The sequence below is a fragment of the Amphiprion ocellaris genome, chromosome 21 (assembly GCF_022539595.1).
Source record: "Amphiprion ocellaris isolate individual 3 ecotype Okinawa chromosome 21, ASM2253959v1, whole genome shotgun sequence".
In the NCBI taxonomy this organism is placed as follows: Eukaryota; Metazoa; Chordata; class Actinopteri; family Pomacentridae; genus Amphiprion; species Amphiprion ocellaris.
Window position 1 is genome coordinate 1,779,769 of NC_072786.1, and position 20,440 is coordinate 1,800,208.

The window sequence follows — 20,440 nt, forward strand, 5'->3', positions numbered from 1 at the left end:
TCATGATGTGAAGCATGGTGGTGGCAGCATCATGATGTGAAGCACGGTGGTGGCAGCATCATGATGTGAAGCATGGTGGTGGCAGCATCATGGTGTGAAGCACGGTGGTGGCAGCATCATGATGTGAAGCACGGTGGTGGCAGCATCATGATGTGAAGCTGGTGGTGGCAGCATCATGATGTGAAGCATGGTGGTGGCAGCATCATGATGTGAAGCATGGTGGAGGCAGCATCATGATGTGAAGCACGGTGGTGGCAGCATCATGATGTGAAGCATGGTGGTGGCAGCATCATGATGTGAAGCACGGTGGTGGCAGCATCATGATGTGAAGCACGGTGGTGGCAGCATTATGATGTGAAGCACGGTGGTGGCAGCATCATGATGTGAAGCATGGTGGTGGCAACATCATGGTGTGAAGCACGGTGGAGGCAGCATCATGATGTGAAGCACGGTGGTGGCAGCATCATGATGTGAAGCACGGTGGTGGCAGCATCATGATGTGAAGCACGGTGGTGGCAGCATCATGATGTGAAGCACGGTGGTGGCAGCATCATGATGTGAAGCATGGTGGTGGCAGCATCATGATGTGAAGCTGGTGGTGGCAGCATCATGATGTGAAGCACGGTGGTGGCAGCATCATTAAGTAAAGCATGGTGGTGGCAGCATCATTAAGTAAAGCATGGTGGTGGCAGCATCATGATGTGAAGCATGGTGGTGGCAGCATCATGATGTGAAGCACGGTGGTGGCAGCATCATGATGTGAAGCATGGTGGTGGCAGCATCATGATGTGAAGCATGGTGGAGGCAGCATCATGATGTGAAGCACGGTGGTGGCAGCATCATGATGTGAAGCATGGTGGTGGCAGCATCATGATGTGAAGCACGGTGGTGGCAGCATCATGATGTGAAGCACGGTGGTGGCAGCATTATGATGTGAAGCACGGTGGTGGCAGCATCATGATGTGAAGCACGGTGGTGGCAACATCATGGTGTGAAGCACGGTGGAGGCAGCATCATGATGTGAAGCACGGTGGTGGCAGCATCATGATGTGAAGCACGGTGGTGGCAGCATCATGATGTGAAGCACGGTGGTGGCAGCATCATGATGTGAAGCACGGTGGTGGCAGCATCATGATGTGAAGCATGGTGGTGGCAGCATCATGATGTGAAGCTGGTGGTGGCAGCATCATGATGTGAAGCACGGTGGTGGCAGCATCATTAAGTAAAGCATGGTGGTGGCAGCATCATTAAGTAAAGCATGGTGGTGGCAGCATCATTAAGTAAAGCATGGTGGTGGCAGCATCTGAATGTTTCTCAGTTGATTTTACTTTGTTTAAATCTGTTTACACTTTGACATTAAATAATCTTTTTCCATAAAAACCGAATTAAATCAACCGTGATTAAATATTTTTATATGTTTGTTTTTGATGAAATGTGAGACGTTTTTCTTCGTATCGCAGTTTTTAGATTTAGATGCTTCCATGAAATTTTTCACAACCACAGCTACATATAAATCCATAAAACCCACTCAGAGCTGTAACACATTTAACGTGAACTCCTCCAGCTTTATGTTAAAATGTTCTGGACTGAAGCCAGAAATCACCTCAGATATACGACGGCCTCACGTCTGCCGTGTTCATCTTTCCTCTTTCTGTGTGTTTCAGGCGTTTGGCAGGGAACGATCTGTCCTCCATCCCCAGAGGAGCATTCTCTGGCCTCTACAACCTCAAAGTGCTGTAAGTCCTTCACATGTAGAAGACCTCAGCAAACATCGGGACGTTTTAGAACGGACCACGTCTTTAATATATGAGCTGTTGTAAAACGCTCCTGGTCTGAACCCGACATCTGCAGCATTATTAAAACTGTATCAAAGAACCAAACCTCCGGGGGTTTGAAGAATCCGAGTTGAAGAGTTCTTAGTACCTGAAGTTGGGTTTGTGTAGAAAAAAGGACACAAAAAAGATGCTAAAAATGCCCAAAAAACAGACAAAAGAAATCCTAAAAATGATACAAAAGAGACAAAAAAGATGCTAAAAATGATATGAAAAGACAAAAAATGGACAAAAAAGATGCTAAAAATGAAACAAAAGACACAAAAGCTAAAAATGACACAAAAAGATACTAAATGGACACAAAAGATGCTAAAAATGATACAAAAAGATACAAAACAGATGCAAAAGATGCTAAAAATGACACAAAAGATACAAAACAGATGCAAAAGATGCTAAAAATGACATAAAAAGATACAAAACTGAAAAAAAGATGCTAAAAATGACACGACGGACAAGAAAGATGCTGAAAATTAAACAAATAATACAAAACGGACAGAAAAGATGCTAAAAATGAAACAAAAGACACAAAAGATGCTGAAAATGTCATCCAGAGTTAGTTTGTTTATTGTTTGTTTGTTTGTTTACAGGATGCTCCAGAACAACCAGCTGAGGTCCGTTCCTGCCGAGGCCTTCAACAACCTCCACAACCTGCAGTCACTGTGAGACTCGTTTCCTCCGTTCACCTCTGGTTCTTATCTGTTTATTAAATCCTGAAATGTTCTCTGCACCTGAACGCACCACGGCTCAGTGGACTATATTATCCAGAAACAGTCGACATGCTGCAGACATGAAGAGACGAAGCTAACGCTAACCCTACATGGGTTGAATTTGACTTTTTCCTACATTGACTTTATTTTTATTTTAAGGCTAATGTTATACCAACCTATGCTAACCTTTAAACTAACTTTATGCTAAGCTAATCCCAATCTTATGCAAACTTTAATCTAACCTTATGCTAACCTCAACCTAACTTCATGCTAACCTCAACCTAACTTTATGCTAACTTTGCTTAAATCTAACCTTATGCTAACCTAATCTAGCCTTAACCTAAACTGAACTTTGTGCTAACCTCAGCCTAACCATATGCTAACCCTTACCCCAACGTGATGCTAACCTTATGCTAAGCTAATGCTAATCTTCACCTTTCCTTTACTTACTTTTTCACCTTTGGCCGATTTGTTTCTTTGTCCAGAAAAGGAGGTTGAGTGTTTGATGAGACAACTTATACACACTGACACACACACACTCGTCTTTTAGTTTCATTTTACTCTGTAGTGGAAAGGAATCTACACACACACACACACACACACACACACACACACGCACACACACACACACAGTCGGTATATTAACGTATGTAGTGTGGACAGTGTGTTCTCTCAGCCTGATAACGCAGTAATTATAGTGAAACTGTACCTGTGTGTGTTTGTGTGTGTCTGTTTGTGTCTGTGTGTGTTAGTGTGTGTTAGTGTGTGTTGGTGTGTGCTTCTTTGTGTGTCTGTGTGTAGATAAGGTATAAGAATGGAGACATCTGAGTCTCTCTGTTGGTCTAAGGTCTCTTCTCTCCACTTATCTGATGGACGATTATGTGAAGTCCCATCCTGGTCCTCCCTCTTTGGACATAAACAGAGGAGCTATTGTTGGAGACAGACAGACAGACAGACAGACAGTTATACACACAGACAGACGGACAGACAGTTATACACACAGACAGACAGACAGACAGACAGACAGTTAGACGGACAGACAGACGGACAGACAGTTATACACACAGACAGACAGACAGACAGACAGTTAGACGGACAGACGGACAGACAGACAGACAGACAGACAGACAGACAGACAGACAATTATACACACAGACAGACAGACAGTTACACACAGAGAGAAGGACAGACAGACAGACGGACAGTCAGACAGTTAGACAGACAGATGGACAGACAGACAGTTAGACAGACAGACGGACAGACAGACAGTTAGACAGACAGTTATACACACAGACGGACAGACAGACAGTTATGCACACAGACAGACGGACAGACAGACAGACAGACGGACAGACAGTTATACAGACAGACAAATGGACAGACAGACGGACAGTTAGACAGACAGACGGATGGATAGACAGACAGACGGACAGTTAGACGGACGGACAGACAGACAGACAGACGGACGGACGGACAGTTATACAGACAGACAGATGGACAGACAGATGGACAGCTATACAGACAGACAGACGGACAGACGGACAGTTAGACAGACAGACAGAAAGACAGTTATACAGACAGACAGATGGACAGACGGACGGACAGACAGACGGACGGACAGACAGACGGACGGACAGACAGACGGACGGACAGACTTCTGGTATTTTAGAACATGAAGTTGTGAGTTTTCTCTCTGAAGCCAAAATTCCCTGAATCAAAACCAGGAAAGCAGACATGAAATGAAAATTAAATTCTCCACATCTTCTATAAAAGTCTTCACACCCTCTGGAAGGTTGAATCTTTTATTGAGCTGCACGGTCAATTTAAGAATTTACAAAGTGACTCAGGTCAAAGTGAAACCAGATTTCTACAAAGTGATGTCAGTTAATTAAAAAGTATAAAAGCAGTGATCCATCTTCTTCAGTCAAGATGTAGGAGAAGAACCTTCAGATGAAGTTCTACCTCATTCTTCTTCAGGTTCCTCAGGGATCCTCAGAGAACAGAACTTCCACCTTGTTGTTTTCAAACCATCTCTGAGGATCTTTGTTTGCTTCGACTCATCATCTGCATGGAAAACTGATCTTCTCCAGGTCTCAGTTCTCTTCAGACTACATCAGGTTCTCCTCCAGGATTTCACTTACCCTCTACCTGCTGCTGAGGAACACTATGATGCTGCCACCTCCATGCTTCACATCATGATGCTGCCACCACCATGCTTCACATCATGATGCTGCCACCACCATGCTTCCACATCATGATGCTGCCACCACTATGCTTCACATCATGATGCTGCCACCACCGTGCTTCACATCATGATGCTGCCACCACCATGCTTCACATCATGATGCTGCCACCACCATGCTTCACATCATGATGCTGCCACCTCCATGCTTCACATCATGATGCTGCCACCACCGTGCTTCATGTCATGATGCTGCCACCTCCATGCTTCACATCATGATGCTGCCACCACCATGCTTCCACATCATGATGCTGCCACCACTATGCTTCACATCATGATGCTGCCACCACCATGCTTCACTTCATGATGCTGCCACCTCCATGCTTCACATCATGATGCTGCCACCACCGTGCTTCATGTCATGATGCTGCCACCTCCATGCTTCACATCATGATGCTGCCACCACCATGCTTCCACATCATGATGCTGCCACCACCGTGCTTCGCATCATGATGCTGCCACCACCATGCTTCACAGTGCAGATGATGTTCAGTGTTTGGTGTCCATCGAACATCTAGTCTTATGGACATAAAGCTCCATCCTGGTCTCCTCAGACCAAAGAACCTTCTTCCAGGTGTCTTCAGAGTCTCCACATGTCTTCTGGTGAACTCTAGTCCAGATTTAATTTGAATTTTTTTTCCAACAGAGTCTTTCTCTCTGTCTCCATGATACTTTGACTGGTGAAGAACAGACAACAGTTGTTGTATGAACAGTCTGAAGCTGGAACTCCTTCAGAGGAGTCATAGGAGTCTTGGTGGCCTCCCTCTCTAGTCTGTCAGTTCTGGAGGATGTCCTGCTCTAGTCAGATAAGATAAGATAAGATAAGATAAAGATAAAGTTCTTTATTTCTCCCCACTCCAGGGGAAATTTACATTGTTACAGCAGTTTTATTTACAATATATACAAGGGTGGCAAAATTTTTAACAGAAAAAATAAAAATAAAAATAAAGTTTAAAAGTGCAAAGATGTGCAGTGCAAGAATGTCTGTGCAAATTTTATGGTTTGGGGTGGTAATGATATAGTCCAGTTTATGTTAACATCAGCCAGTGATGCTGATGTTGTAAAGTCTTATAGCAGATGGGATGAAGGACCTGTGATAGCGTTCCTTCTTGCAGGGTGGATGTCTCAGTCTGCTGCTGAAGGAGCTGCTTAAAGACCCCACAGTGTCATGCAGTGGGTGAGAGGGATTGTCCATGATGGATGTGAGCTTTGACAACATCCTCCTCTCACCCACCTCCTCTATGGAGTCCAGGGAACAGTCCAGGACAGAACCTCCTCCTGACCAGTCTGTTTAGTCTCTTTCTGTCCCTTTCAGTGCTCCCTGCTCCCCAGCAGACCACTGCATAGAAAATAGCAGACGCTACCACAGAGTCATAAAATGTCCTGAGCAGAGTCCTGCACACTCCAAAGGACCTCAGTCTCCTCAGCAGGTGGAGACGACTTTGGCCCTTCTTGTACAGGACCTCTGTATTGTGTGTCCAGTCCAGTTTGTTGTTGAGGTGAACACCCAGGTATTTGTATGTGTCCACCATGTCAATGTCCAAACCCTGGATGTTCACCGGTGCAGTCCGGGGTGTCCTCCTCCTGCGGAAGTCCACGATCATCTCCTTCGTCTTACTGGCGTTGAGCTGCAGATGGTTTCGCTCACACCAGTCCACAAAGTCAGAGATGACCATCCTGTACTCCCGCTCGTCCCCTTCAGATACGCACCCAACAATGGCTGTATCATCGGAGAACTTCTGGAGGTGACAGCTCCCAGAGTTGTAGTGGAAGTCCGATGTGTACAGGGTGAAGAGAAAGGGGGAGAGCACTGTCCCCTGTGGACCTCCATGCTGCTGACTACCACATCAGACACACAGTCCTGAAGCCTCACGTACTGTGGTCTGTTGGTGAGGTAGTCGATGGTCCAAGCAGCCAGGTGACAGTCTACTCCCGCTCCTTCAAGCTTCACCCTAAGCAGAGAAGGCTGGATGGTGTTGAAAGCACTGGAGAAGTCAAAGAACATGACCCTCACAGTGCTGCTGGGTTTCTCCAGGTGAGTCAGTGATCTGTGCAGCAGGTAGACCACTGCATCATCCACTCCAATGTTCGGTTGGTAGGCGAACTGCAGTGGATCCAGATACTGGCTCACCTGGGGACGGAGGTTCTTGAGGACGATCCTCTCCATGGTCTTCATCAGGTGAGAAGTGAGGGCCACAGGTCTGAAGTGGTTAGGCTCCCTGGGGTTCCTGGTCTTAGAGACAGGAACCAGGCAGGAAGTCTTCCATAACAGAGGAACCCTCTCCAGACTCAGGCTCAGGTTAAAGATGTGCAGCAGCACCTGACAGAGCTGGTCTGCACAGTCTCTAAGGAGTCTGGAGCTGATTCCATCAGGACCTGCAGCTTTCCTGGTCTTGATCTTTTTAAGTTCACTTCTCACCTGATCAGCTGTTATGGAGAGGCAGGGGGTGGTGGAGGAGGGTGGCAGGGGGAGGGGTGATGGTGGTGGTGGGGGGTGAGACGAGGAGGGGTGATGGGGCTGTATGCGGAGTCCGGAGGTGGTAGAAGACGGGGATGGGAGGAGGGGTGCTGTTGGTGGTGTTGGTGGTAGAGAGCTGAGGTGTGAAGAAGGAGCTGGCTGGTCGGTGCTTTGATGAGAGGGGGGAGGAATGGGAGCAGAGTCAAATCTGTTAAAGAACAGATTCATCTCATTGATCCACTCCTGGCCTCCTGCTGCAGCTCCCCTCTCATGGCCTCTGCTGTAACCAGAGATGGATCTCAGGTCTCTCCAGACCTCCCTTGTGTTATTGTCCTGCAGGTGAGATTCCATCTTGGTCCTGTAGCTGGCCTTGTCCGCCTTGATCTTCTTCTTTATCTCCTTCTGCCCCTCCTCAGCTCCTCTTTGTCCCCAGATCCAAAAACCCTCCTCTTCTCCTTCAGCAGGGCCTTCAGTTCCAGGGACACCCAGGGTTTGCTGTTAGAGAAACACCGTACTTTCCTGGTCGGTACGATGTTCTCTGCACAGAAGTTGATATAGTCCGTAACAGTGTCTGTCAGTGAATCAATGTCCTCCCCGTGTGGACCACACAGCACATCCCAGTCTGTGGTCTCAAAGCAGTCCTGCAGCGCCTCAGTGGCCTCGTCAGACCACTTCTTCACATACCTGGTGGTGGGGGGTTGTTTCTTCACCATAGGTATGTAAATGGGCTGCAGTCTCACCAGGTTGTGATCTGATTGGCCCAGCGGGGGGAGGGGTGAGGAGCTGTATGCATCCTTGATGTTTGCATACAGCAGGTCCAGGGTTTTATTGTCTCTGGTATGGCAGGTCACGTACTGGGTGAACGTGGGGAGAGTGGCAGAGAGCGATGCATGATTAAAGTCTCCTGAGATGATGATAAGAGACTGAGGGTGAGATGTTTGCAGCTGGGACACTACACTGTGGATGAGTTCACAGGCTGCAGCCGCATCAGCCGAGGGAGGGATGTACACAGTAATGGCTATTACATGTGAATACTCCCGGGGCAGATAGAACGGACGCAGACTGACCGCCAGTAATTCTACATCCTTAGTGCAGAGCTGCTCTTTAACGCTAATGTGTCCAGCATTACACCATCTCTCATTCACATACATCGCGAGGCCCCCACCCTTTCTCTTACCACTCTCCCTCGCGTTCCGGTCCGCTCTGACCAGATGGAATCCGTCCAGAGTTAAAAGTGAGTCCGGAGTGAGTTCGTTCAGCCATGACTCCGTGAACATCATGAGGCTGCTCTCCCTATACTCCCACTGCAGTCTGGTCAGCGCCGTCAGTTCTTCCATCTTATTCGGGAGAGACCTCACATTCCCCATAATCACAGATGGAACGGACGGCTTTATTATTTTTTCATTTATTCATGTTCCATCTTCCTTCCATTTCTTACTGATGGATTTAACTGGACTCCAGGAGATCTTCAGGAACTTGAAAATGTTCTCTCAAGTCTCTACATCATGACGCTGCCACCACCGTGGTTCACATCATGATGCTGCCACCACCATGCTTCACAGTGGGGATGTAACCAGTTGGTTACATAGATGCAGTTAACCCCAGTTTGCCCACTATTTCCTGTTTCATAGCAGTGGAGAATCAGTTTCATCTGTATAATGGTCGTTTGTTACACAACATAACTTTAGCTTGCATACAATTTTATATTAATGTTCTACAATTTTGTTGTCTAGTGACAATAACTTCAACATTAACTTAGTAAAGTGTCAAAAACTCAGATAGTACCGCAGAGATGTGACAATAACCTCAAAAAAACATGAAATTGTGGCAGAATTTTTATTCTTTTCTACATGAATAAAAACGATTTCACCATAAATGGATGCAGAAAAGGAACAACTAGTCGCATAAAACAAACCAAGCTGTTTTTTTTCCAGCCAATAATAGAATTCTTCACCAGTCCTAGAGTATGTTGGCTCTGACTGACTGAGTTTCCTTGAACACACTCAGAGCATCAAGTCTTTGCTCATTAAAATACCTCAGAATGTCCTGAGAGTCCGTCGGCGGGTCGAGTGCTTCTCCAGCCGCCTGCTGATCATTCCTCAGCTGACGGACACTTGATTTCTAATGTTCCTCTTAAACGGCTTCAAAGTGAAGGATTTTTTTTTTGTCCTCAGACTCCTCAACAGAGGCCCTTCTTAGAAAAGTAAATGTTCTCTGTCCATTTGCTTATTTTTTTTACAAACGTTATTTTAATTTGCACACAAAGAAAAATTCTAAAATGACAAACATAGATCAGGGTATCATCTTCATAATAATAATTCTTAGTTGAAGAAGAACAAGGGCCAAGGATGGAGCCTTGAGGAACTCCGCAGGTCAGACGGTCACTAATGAATGTGTTCTTTATTCTATATACTGTTAGGGTTCATAAATTAATTTGAAGCAAACATACTACCATCACATACAGTATATATTATATGTTTGTTGTTCTTCTGTGCTTTAACATCTGGCTTTTTGACGACTTACTATTTAATGTCAAAGTTACTGTTGCTTTTGTGCCTTATTATCCATGTTTTTGAGACTTCAATATGATTATATCAGAGTTCTTGTGACTTTTGTACTATAATGTCTGTGTTTTTTGGCACTTTAGTACAATATTGATGAAGTTATTTGTACTTTTGTGCTTTAATATCTGCATTTTTGACACTTCAGTATGATTATATCAAAGTTATTGTGACTTTTCCGCCTTAATATCTGGATTTTTGGCATTTTCATGGTTTAATATCCAGGTTTTTTCAAACTTTAGTATGATAATATTAAGGTTATTGTGACTTTTGTGCTTTAATATCCAGATTTACTAGACTCTGAAGTGTTCATGTCTGTGTTTTTGTCACTTATGCACAATAATGATGAAGTTATTTGTACTTTTGTGGTTTAATATCTGGATTTTTGACATTTTTGTTCTTTAATATTCATGTTTTTGGCACTTCAATATGATTACATAGAAGTTATTGTGACTTTTGTGTTTTAATATCTAAATTTACTACAACCTGGAACGTTCATATCTGGGTTTTTGACATTTTCATGCTTTAATATCCATGTTTTTGACACTTTAGTATGATAATATTAAGGTTATTGTGACTTTTGTGCTTTGATATCCATATTTACGACACTTTAAAGCGTTCATATCTAGGTTTTTGACACTTTAGTGCAATGCTAATAAAAGTATTGTACTTTTGTGGTTTAATATCTGGGTTTTTGGCACTATTGTGCTTTAATATCCATAATTTTAATACTTTAGTATGATTATATCAAAGTTATTGTGACTTTTCCACCTCAATATCTGGGTTTTTTGGACTTTCATGCTTCAATGTCCATGTTTTTGACACTTCAGTATGACAATATAAAGGTTGTGACTTTTGTGCTTTAACATCCATGTTTTTGAAACTTTTGCATGATAATATGAAGGTTATTGGGACTTTATGCTGTAATACCCAGATTTGGAGTGTTCATATCTGTTTGTTTTTTTTTTTGACACTTTATGCACTTTTTGCAATAATAATGAAGTTTTTTATACTTTCGCTCTTTAATATCCATGTTTTTTACTCTTCCATATGATTATTTTTGAATTATTGTGATTTTTATGATTTAATATCTGGCTTTTTACCACTATTAGTAAACTTAGACTCTGTATATTTTCTCTCTGCAGACGTCTGGACGCCAACCACATCTCCAGCATTCCCGTTGGCTGTTTCTCCGGCCTGCGTTCGCTCCGTCACCTCTGGTTGGACGATAATTCTCTGACGGAGGTCCCGGTAGAGGCCCTGAGCGAGCTGCCGGCCCTCCAGGCCATGACGCTGGCCCTCAACCACATCGGCCACGTCCCCGACCACGCCTTCAGCCAGCTGGGCCGCCTGGTGGTGCTGTACGTACACGAAAAACAGTCAAAAAGGGAACTTTTAGTTTCATTTTACAGATAATTCCATCCAAACTTTGCTAAAAAATCAACCAGTCAACAAGGAAACTCAATGGGTTGGTTTATAAAGTCAAACACTGTAACCAAGGATGGACTTTTTGGAAATGGTGCCAAACTTCTTGCATTAAAACAAACATAAATATCCTTAATGTGAGCATCATTCCCCAGAGTCTGAAGCTCATGTTATCACTGTAATCATGACACAAACTCAATTATTACCTCCAGACACATAAAACTTGAATTTATGTCCCTTTATATCAGATTAATCTCCAACTTTTTGTGTTTTTTGCCTCAGAAATACATTAAATTAAGTCTCTGGCTTCAGATTAAAAGCAAAACCTTCTTTCCTGAGTTGATAATAACTCAACACCTTGGTTTGATTCATCTCCATGATGTTAAAACACATTCGGCTCCTCCGTCGGCTGATTTATGGATCCACAAATCAGCTGCAGTGTTTGGACTCATGAAGACGGTCGACATGGTTCTGCTTTCACTTTTTATGTAAAGACAAAAAAAAAAAGTTCCCCATGAGGAGAAATCCTCCTGAGGTTTCTACCTTTCTTTTCTTTTGTATCTCATTTTGACATTTCCATCATCAAATTGGTCTTTTTTTTAATAATTTATTTGATAGATTTTCTTGTTTGTTTACACTTTTTAATGTTCTCTTTATCATTTTTGTCCTGAAATTTCTCAACATTCATTTTTAGGGTTATTATTCTCATTTGAAGCCTTGTTTGCATCTAGATGTTAGCTGGTTAGCCCATATGCTAGTAAATGGCATGGTTAGCCCTGAAATTACCTTGTTTAGCCTGTAAATGAGCAATAATTGGTTAGCTATCAAGCTAACATGTTGGTTATTGAGTTAATTAGCATGAAAGCTAACTATTTTATGCAGTTAATTAGTAATAACTAAGCTAATACTGTGTTGGTAAATAGTTTTTTCAGTTAGTCAGTAGGTTAGCAGTGGTTAGTAGGTTTGGCTGTTGCTAAGCTATTTGGTTAAAAAGTAATTTAGCCATGAAGTTGAAATTCAGTCTGTTGGTTAGCAATAATTTAGCATTAAAGACAATCATTTAGCAATAGGTTAGTTACTTGTTTAGCTGTTAACTTCACAAATAAATTAGTAGGCTAGTCTATGAGTTAGCATTAATTTAGTTGTGGAGATAGTCGCTTAGCCATGATGGTAGTAGGTTAACATCAAGTAAGCCTTGAAGGTTAGTCAGTTGGTTAGCAGTAAGCTCGCTTTGAAATAGTTTGTTAGCATTCAGTTAGCATTGGAGGTTAGTCTGTTGGTTAGCAGTAGTTTAGCTTTGAAGGTGGTTGGTTAGCATTTAGTTAGCTTTGAAGGTCAGTCTGTTGCTTAACTGTACATTAATCTTGTAGGTAATTGGTTATTTGTAAGTTAGCTTTGAATGATAGTCAGTTGATTAGCAATTAATTAGCTAGATTAGTTTTTTGCTTAGCTATTGGGTCTACAGGTGAACTAGATTTTAGGTTGGTCTGTTGGTTAGCAGTAGGTTAGCTTTGAAGGTAGTTGGTTAGCATTTAGTTAGCTTTGAAGGTTAGTCTGTTGCTTAGCTGTAAGCTAGCTTTGAAGGTAGTTGGTTAGCATTTAGTTAGCTTTGAAGGTTAGTCAGTTGATTAGCAAGTTAACGTTGTAGGTAGCTGGTCATTTGTAAGATTGGTTTCTTGGTTAGCTATTGAGTTTAAGAGTGAACTAGCTCATAGGTTAGTCTTTTGGTTAGCAGTAAGTTAGAATTAAAGGTTATTCAGTTGGTTAATTTTTGATTTACCAACAATTTAGCAAGTCAGGTTAGTAAATTGGTTAGCAATAAGCCAGCCAGATTAGTTTCTTGGTTAGCTTTTGGGTTTAAGGGTGAACTAACTCGTAGGTTAGTCCGTTGGTTAGCAGTACGTTGGCCTTGAAGGTTAGTCAGTTGGTTAGTTTTTTGATTTACCAACATGTTAGCTAGCCAGGCTAGTCAGTTGGGTAGCAATAAGGTAGCTAGTTGCTAAGTCATTTATTTTGCCATTAAGTCAACATCAATGGTTAGCCAAGTAATTAGCAGCTACCAGAAGAGAATAAGTTCATCATTTGGTTAGCAGTAAGTTAGCTTGTTGGTTAGTTGGACAGTTGGTTTTTAAATCAGTGGTTTTTAAATCAGTTGTTAATCAGCTGCAGGGTTCATAAATGAGTAAATATTAGTCTTTGTTACCCAGGAGGATTAAAAACGAACTAACCTGGTCAGTTAGTTTGTTCTGTTGTTTCTAAACTGACATAGAATCATTGAAAACATCTGGATCTAAATCATCTCAACATTTTATGTTTACATTTTCTGGTTGTTTTTACCCGTGTGTGTGTGTGTGTGTGTGTGTGTGTGTGTGTGTGTGTGTGTGTGTGTGTGTGTGTGTGTGTGTGTGTGTGTGTGTGTGTGTGTGTGTGTGTGTGTGTGTGTGTGTGTGTGTGTGTGTGTGTGTGTGTGTGTGTGTGTGTGTGTGTGTGTGTGTGTGTGTGTCTGTCTGTCTGTTGCTAGGCGCTGTGGCTGCATTAATTGTAACCGTGGCAGCGACTGTCCCTGTCCGTCTGTATTAGCTGGCTAATAGCATGCAGGCCGGGTGTTTGTGTGTGACGGCATTCAGCGCGGCGGCATTGAAGTCCGCTGTCACTTCCTTTGTCCAGTCGGCTCGGAGCTAATTTGCATGAAATTACCAGAAGAAGAAAAAAAAAAGCTCCTCGAGAGGCCCCGGGGCCCCTTTTCAGAGCGACACACACACTCGGCCTTTGTCTGCTTCATTAGTCCATCAGTCTCTCTCTTCTCTCTCCGCAGGCATCTCAACAACAATAGGATCGTTTCCATGGGAACCAGCTGCTTCCACGGACTCCACAGTCTGGAGACGCTGTGAGTTTCTGCCGGTGGAGGGTTGAGTCGGGGTCAGGGCCAAGAGTTTGGGGACGGGAGGTGACTTTAGTGCAGGAAATTTGAGGAAAACCTTCTTCTGTTTGAGGTCAGAGTTGGATGCGGGGGGGTTAGTTAGCCTAGCTTAGCACAAAGACTGGAAACAGAGGGAAACTGTTAGCATGGGTCCATCAAAACAACAAAACAACAACAAATCTGATTTATATGAGCCAGTAAACACGAGTAGAAATGATTGATTCCTAAACCTGAACACCTACAGCTCAGTATTCAGTGTTAATAATTGCTTTGAATGTTAATTTAAATTCTAAATAATCAACTTTATTCATTTCTTATTAAATCAGAATCAGCTTTAGTGGTCAAATACGTAGATGACATGCAAGGAATTCGGTTTCGGCTGTTGGTGTCACTCTAGGAGTGAGGAAAAGAGAATAATTAAATAAATATAGGAAAAAAATATTTAAAAAATGAATAAATAAAACAACTATAGAAAAAAATACCTATAGAAAAAATGCTAAATAAATAAATAAAATAACGAAAAATAAATAAATAAATAAATAAATAAAATAACTATAGAAGAAATGATAGATAAATAAATAAATAAAATAACTACAGAAAAAAGATAAATAAATAAATAAAATAAATCGATGCTACAAGATAGAATCATGCCGTTGCTAAAATAAGTTAATTAAGCTCATTCTAGTCATGCGATACCATTCTTAGATGTATGATGCACTAAAACCATGAATATAAACCATAAACTGTCCAGCGGCAGTTCAATAAAGACCAGAGTTTATATATGATGGAGCTGATTTACCTGATAAACTGATTCTATAACAGCTCACCTATCTGAGGTGAAGAAACGTCCACAGCTGCTGTTAAATCATTAATAAATAGAAGTCATTTATTAAGTTATGTGCTTAAATTTCCTCTGATATGAATCCTGCTGCTGTTTAATAAACTCAGAGGAAATAATCCTAAACAGCTGGAAACAACAAACTAAACTTCAGCTCCTGATGGTCAAAACCTGACGAGTCTCATTAATTTAAACTGTCAATGTGGATTTCATTCCAGAAAAGTGATATTTTTATGGACATTTTAGTTTGTAATAGATGTGAAATCATTGACGAAAGTGAATCAGAAAGGTGTTTAGTGATTTTCTGATTGTTTTCTGGGATGTTTTTGGATCAATATTCTTGTCAAAATGTGGAAAAAGTCTTCAAATAAATTCCACACATGTCGCCTGTTTGGTTTTACTTTCAGCCCAACTCTGAACTCATGCAGTCACATTAATGGATAATAGATAAAGAGATTTGAAAATTTTTTCCATATTTTAGCAACAATATTGGTGCAAAAAACATCAGAGAGAGAAAAAGATCTGGTTTGAAACTCACAAACGCCTTTCTAAGTAACTTTGCATTTTCAGTTTCACATCGATTACAAACTCAGATGTATATAAAAATCAAACTTTACCATTTAAACATGTCAGATTAATGAGATTCATAACAATAATGAATGTAATCCCGGTTTGGAGCTAAAGTTTAGTTTGTTGCTTCCAGCAGTTTAGGATTATTTCCTCTGAATTTTTTAACTCACTGAACTTAAAGCAGTTTCTAGCCGTCATGTTTTTCCTCAAGTCACAAAGTGGCTTCAAACTTGTTCAATATTACTCAAAATCTGTCCAAAACATCTCATAAATCATCCAAAATAACACAAAAAATGTCCAAAATGACTAGAAAAATGCCCAAAATGTCTCAAAAATTGTCAAAAATTACTTGTAACACAACATTATTGAGAAAAAAAATCCCTCCAGATGGTATAAAACGGACAAAAAAGATGTCAAAAATTACATAAAAAGGCACAAAACGGACAAAAAAGATGCTAAAAATGAAGCAAAAAGACATAAACTGGACAAAAAGATGCTAAAAATTACACAAAACACACAAAATGGGTAAAAGATGCTAAAAATGAAACAAAGAGACATAAAACGGACAAAAAAGATGTTAAAAAGACACAAAAAGACAAAAAAAAGTCAAAAAGATGCTAAAAATGAAGCAAAAAGACATAAAATGGACAAAAAGATGCTAAAAATGAAACAAAAAGATATAAAGTGGACCAAAAAATGGTAAACATTCCACAAAAAGCCATAAAACTGACAAAAAAGATCCCAAAAATGACATAAAACAGACAAAACGGACACAAAATATGCTAAAAATGCCAGAAATGTCTTGAAAATTGTCTAAAATGACTTGTAGCACAAGATTATTGGGAAAAAAGTATAAATATTTCTAACTACTTCCATTTCCACGTTTGTGATCCGTTATGAATAAAAAATAATCTATTTACCTCCAGACGTAACTTTAACTGCATTGAAACGTTATTTTTTGGAGGTTTGATTGAGTTCTAAATGGAAATAAACCCGATGAATCCTCTAAAACCTGGTTTAATAAACGTTGACTGGCAGGTGTCGCTCAGCTCTGGAGGTTCTTCGGTTCTTCGGTTCCCACAAACTCCTCCGAGGTGTTTTGAAAGCTGGATCGGTGGTTTTCTCCTCGACCGCCGTCTTCGTCATTTACTGGAACCAGAAGATGCTAATTCGGTGACATCAGCTCGAGTATTTTCCTCCTGAAAACCCGGACATGTTTTCTTTCAGGTCTGGACCGAGATGTTTGTATTAATTTAGCTTTTTTTCTGTTTTCCTTTCCGTCCTGTGTTTGTGTTTGCAGGTTTCCGTGGTTTATTATCAAACACGGGCTGCATGAATAGTAATTATGATTAGCATAGAGGCCACACACGGCGCCTCGGTGTGTTTGTGTGTTTAAACCTGCCTCTCCGGTCGACTGGCAAAACAGAAACACTTCCATCCACACACACATTCCTCACATTTCACACAGTTCATGCAGGTTAATCTGCAGCGAGCATCCTGGAAAACACAGAATCCATGGATTTTAGCTGCTTTCTGAGAAAGTGAAAGACACAAAACTGACAAAAAAGATACTAAAAATGACAGAACAGACAAAAAAGTTGCTAAAAATGGCACGAAATGACACCAAACGGACAAAAAAGATACTAAAAATGAAACAAAATGGACAAAAAGATGCTTAAATGAAACAAAATGACACAAAACGGACAAAAAAGATGCTAATCATGATACAAAACTGACCAAAAAGATGCTAAACATGACACAAATGACACAAAACTGACAAAAAAGATACTAAAAATGACACAAAATGAACAAAAAAGATGTTAAAAATGAAACAGAATGACACAAAATGGACAAAAAAGATGTTAAAAATGACACAAAACAGAAAAAAAGATGCTAAAAAAGACACAAAATGACACAAAATGGGCAAAAGATACTAAAAGTGACAAAACGGCAGAAAAGATGCTAAAAATGAAATGGAAAACAAAAATTACACCATTTGTCAGAGCTAGAAATTGAAAAAAAAAACATAAAATTGTTGGATTTTCAACTTTCCTACAGTCTTTGAACTCCTCATCCATCCATCCATCCATCCATCCATCCATCCATCCATCCATTATCTATACACCGCTTAATCCTCACTAGGGTCATGGGGGGGCTGGAGTCTATCCCAGCTGACTCAGGTGAAGGCAGGGGACACCCTAGACAGGTCACCAGTCTGTCACAGGGCTACATACAGAGACAAACAATCACTCTCACATTCACACCTACGGGCAATTTAGAATGATCAATTAACCTCAGCATATTTTTGGACTGTGGGAGGAAGCCGGAGTACCCGGAGAAAACCCACGCATGCACAGGGAGAACATGCAAACTCCATGCAGAAAGATCCCGGGAAAGCCGGGACGTGAACCAGGGATCTTCTAGCTGCAAGGCGAAAGTGCTAACCACTACACCACTGTGCAGCCCTGAACTCCTCATCTGTAACAAAATTTAAGCCAGAAATTGTGATGTGATATTTATTTGTAGAAAATCACCAAAAATAAACACTTTACTCTAACCAGATTCTGTAAAAAACAAATAATTCTGCTCTCTCTGTTATAAATGTGAAGCCTTGAATGACTCAGCTGTGACCAACAGTCATGTTGCAAAAATTCTAAGAGTTTTCAGCTGAACTTGCAGGCAATGTTGACATAAAACAGAGAGGAGATGAGTCTGAAAGCTAAATAAAAATATTAATAAAAAATACAGTAAAATATATAATATTGGGAGTTTTAATGTTTTAGTAGTATTCATAGTGCAGCTGGATACTTGGACAAATGTTGGGCATATTGATTCCAGGATTTTTAAAAATTTTGCAAAATAAATAATCAAAAAAAATTATATTTTTGTGCTTCATGGTTCTATAATTTTGTCGTACTGCACAGAAAACATTTCAGGCTTTTCTCACCTTTTTATTCTGTTTCCATAGAGGTAAATGACTTTATATTGCAGTGAAAAAAGAACCACAGTGAAGAAAAATGAGACAGGAGCAAAAACTACCCTTCAGGCAACATTTATAGAAAGCAAAAATGGTTTAAAATGTTTGAACTCTGTGTTGACGTCGATTAGGTCAGAAAAACCTGATTTTCTTGTTGGTCGTCTAGTTTAATATCTAAGTCTGTTTATGTTGCTGCAGTTTGTTGAGATTTTTCCGCCTGAATCATGTAAAAAAAAAGTTTTAAAGATTGAAATTTGTTTTACGCACAAACTAAGAACAAAAAACAGGTGGACGGAACCAGACTTCCTGTCTATGAGAGAAACGAACCACATCTGATCCATCAGAAACTCGTCCTGTTGAACCCAATCAGCAGAAAGTACAGCTGAGATTCTCCCCTCTGAACCCAAAGTCGTCCTCGTCCAATCACAGCCCTCTGAGCTCCATCAATACCAGCTTAGGGAAGCAGAAACCAGCGATTGTTGTTCCCAATCATCCTCCGGTGGACTCGCACACTCACAACCAGACTGAAGCAATTTCAATTTAATGGTATTTTCACAATGTGGCAGCTTCATTCCACTCGCTGCTTATTTGTGTGTAGCAGCCACCTGCATCCCAGAGAGGGATGTGAGGACCTAATTGAAGCCATGTGTGGACTCGAGGAATGCTCTAGTCTCCGCCGGCGATGAATGAAAAGGCAGCGAGAGGGAGGAACACTTGAATGTTTCTTTAATAAACTTAAAAGACGGAAAATGGATGAAGCTAAACATCGAGCTCCAAACGCAAACATTTACATGAAACACTTTCCCAGTCCGAAGCCGACATTCCCACAGTGTTCTGAAGCATTCCTATCATAAAGACACAGCTGGGCACAGCTGATATTCCCAGTATAGAGCTGCTGTACCAGTCTGGGACACAATATTCCCAGTATGGAGGTGGCAGTAGCTTTTCTAGAGCCAAGAACTCCATGTATATATCCAGTATTCCCAGTCTGGAAGCAACACTATGTTGTCTAGAGCTAAGCATTCCCTGTATAGATGCGATATTCCTCCTCCCAAGGTGGCATTACCTTTTCATCGCTGATAAGGCCTGGTATTCCCAATCTAAAGGTGAGGTTTCCTGGTCTGTAGCTAAACATTCCCCGTATACATGCAGTTTTCCAGATCTGGAGGTGAGACATCCTAGTTTAGAGGTAGTATTCCCAGTCTCAAACTGTTATTTCCCAGACTAGTATAGTGGGACTACCTGGTCTAGAGATAAACATTCCCTGTGTATGTGTGGCATTCCCAGTCTGGAACAAAACATCTCTGTGTAGACCTGGTATTCCCAGTTTTGAGGTGTGATGTCCTGGTCCAGAACCCAACATGCATAGATCTATTTATTCCCAATGTTGTACCAGGTCTCAGTGGGAAACGTTAAAGTCTAGATCAGATAGTGTCACCTAGCACTATCTGATCTAGACCTTAACATTCCCACTGAGACCTGGTATTCCCAGCGTAGAGGTGACAGTACCTTGTTCTAGAGCGAAACACTCCTGATAAGATCAGTATTCCTGATCTTGAGGTAACAGTACCTGTTTAAGAGCGAAACATTCCCTGTATGGATGTGGTATCCTCAGTCTAGAAGTGACATTACCAGTCTATAACTGAACATTACTTTCAGAGAACAGGTTTTCCCAGTCTGGAGGAGACATTCCTTGGTCTAGATCCAAGCATTCCTGATCAAATCTGGTATTCCTGCTCGAGAGTTTCCTATTAATAATGAAACCTTTCCTCTTTCTTCAGGGATTTGAACTACAACAGTCTGGTGGAGTTTCCTACAGCGATCCGATCCCTGAGTCACCTCAAGGAGCTGTGAGTCGACTCAAACGTTAGCTTTAGCTTAGCTACTTTAAGTTAGCAAACATTAGCATG

At 41.3% G+C, this 20,440-nt stretch overlaps 1 protein-coding gene across 1 annotated transcript in view; it reads left to right on the forward strand.

Annotated features, from left to right (window-relative positions):
- Nucleotides 1–20,440, forward strand: part of LOC111571220 (leucine-rich repeat-containing G-protein coupled receptor 5-like) — a 51,871-nt gene that overhangs the window by 13,113 nt on the left and 18,318 nt on the right. The window contains exons 3-7 of the mRNA XM_055006712.1: nt 1,665–1,736; nt 2,420–2,491; nt 10,946–11,161; nt 14,041–14,112; nt 20,312–20,380. Coding sequence (XP_054862687.1) covers nt 1,665–1,736; nt 2,420–2,491; nt 10,946–11,161; nt 14,041–14,112; nt 20,312–20,380 — 501 coding nt within the window. The remainder of the gene's footprint in view (nt 1–1,664; nt 1,737–2,419; nt 2,492–10,945; nt 11,162–14,040; nt 14,113–20,311; nt 20,381–20,440) is intronic.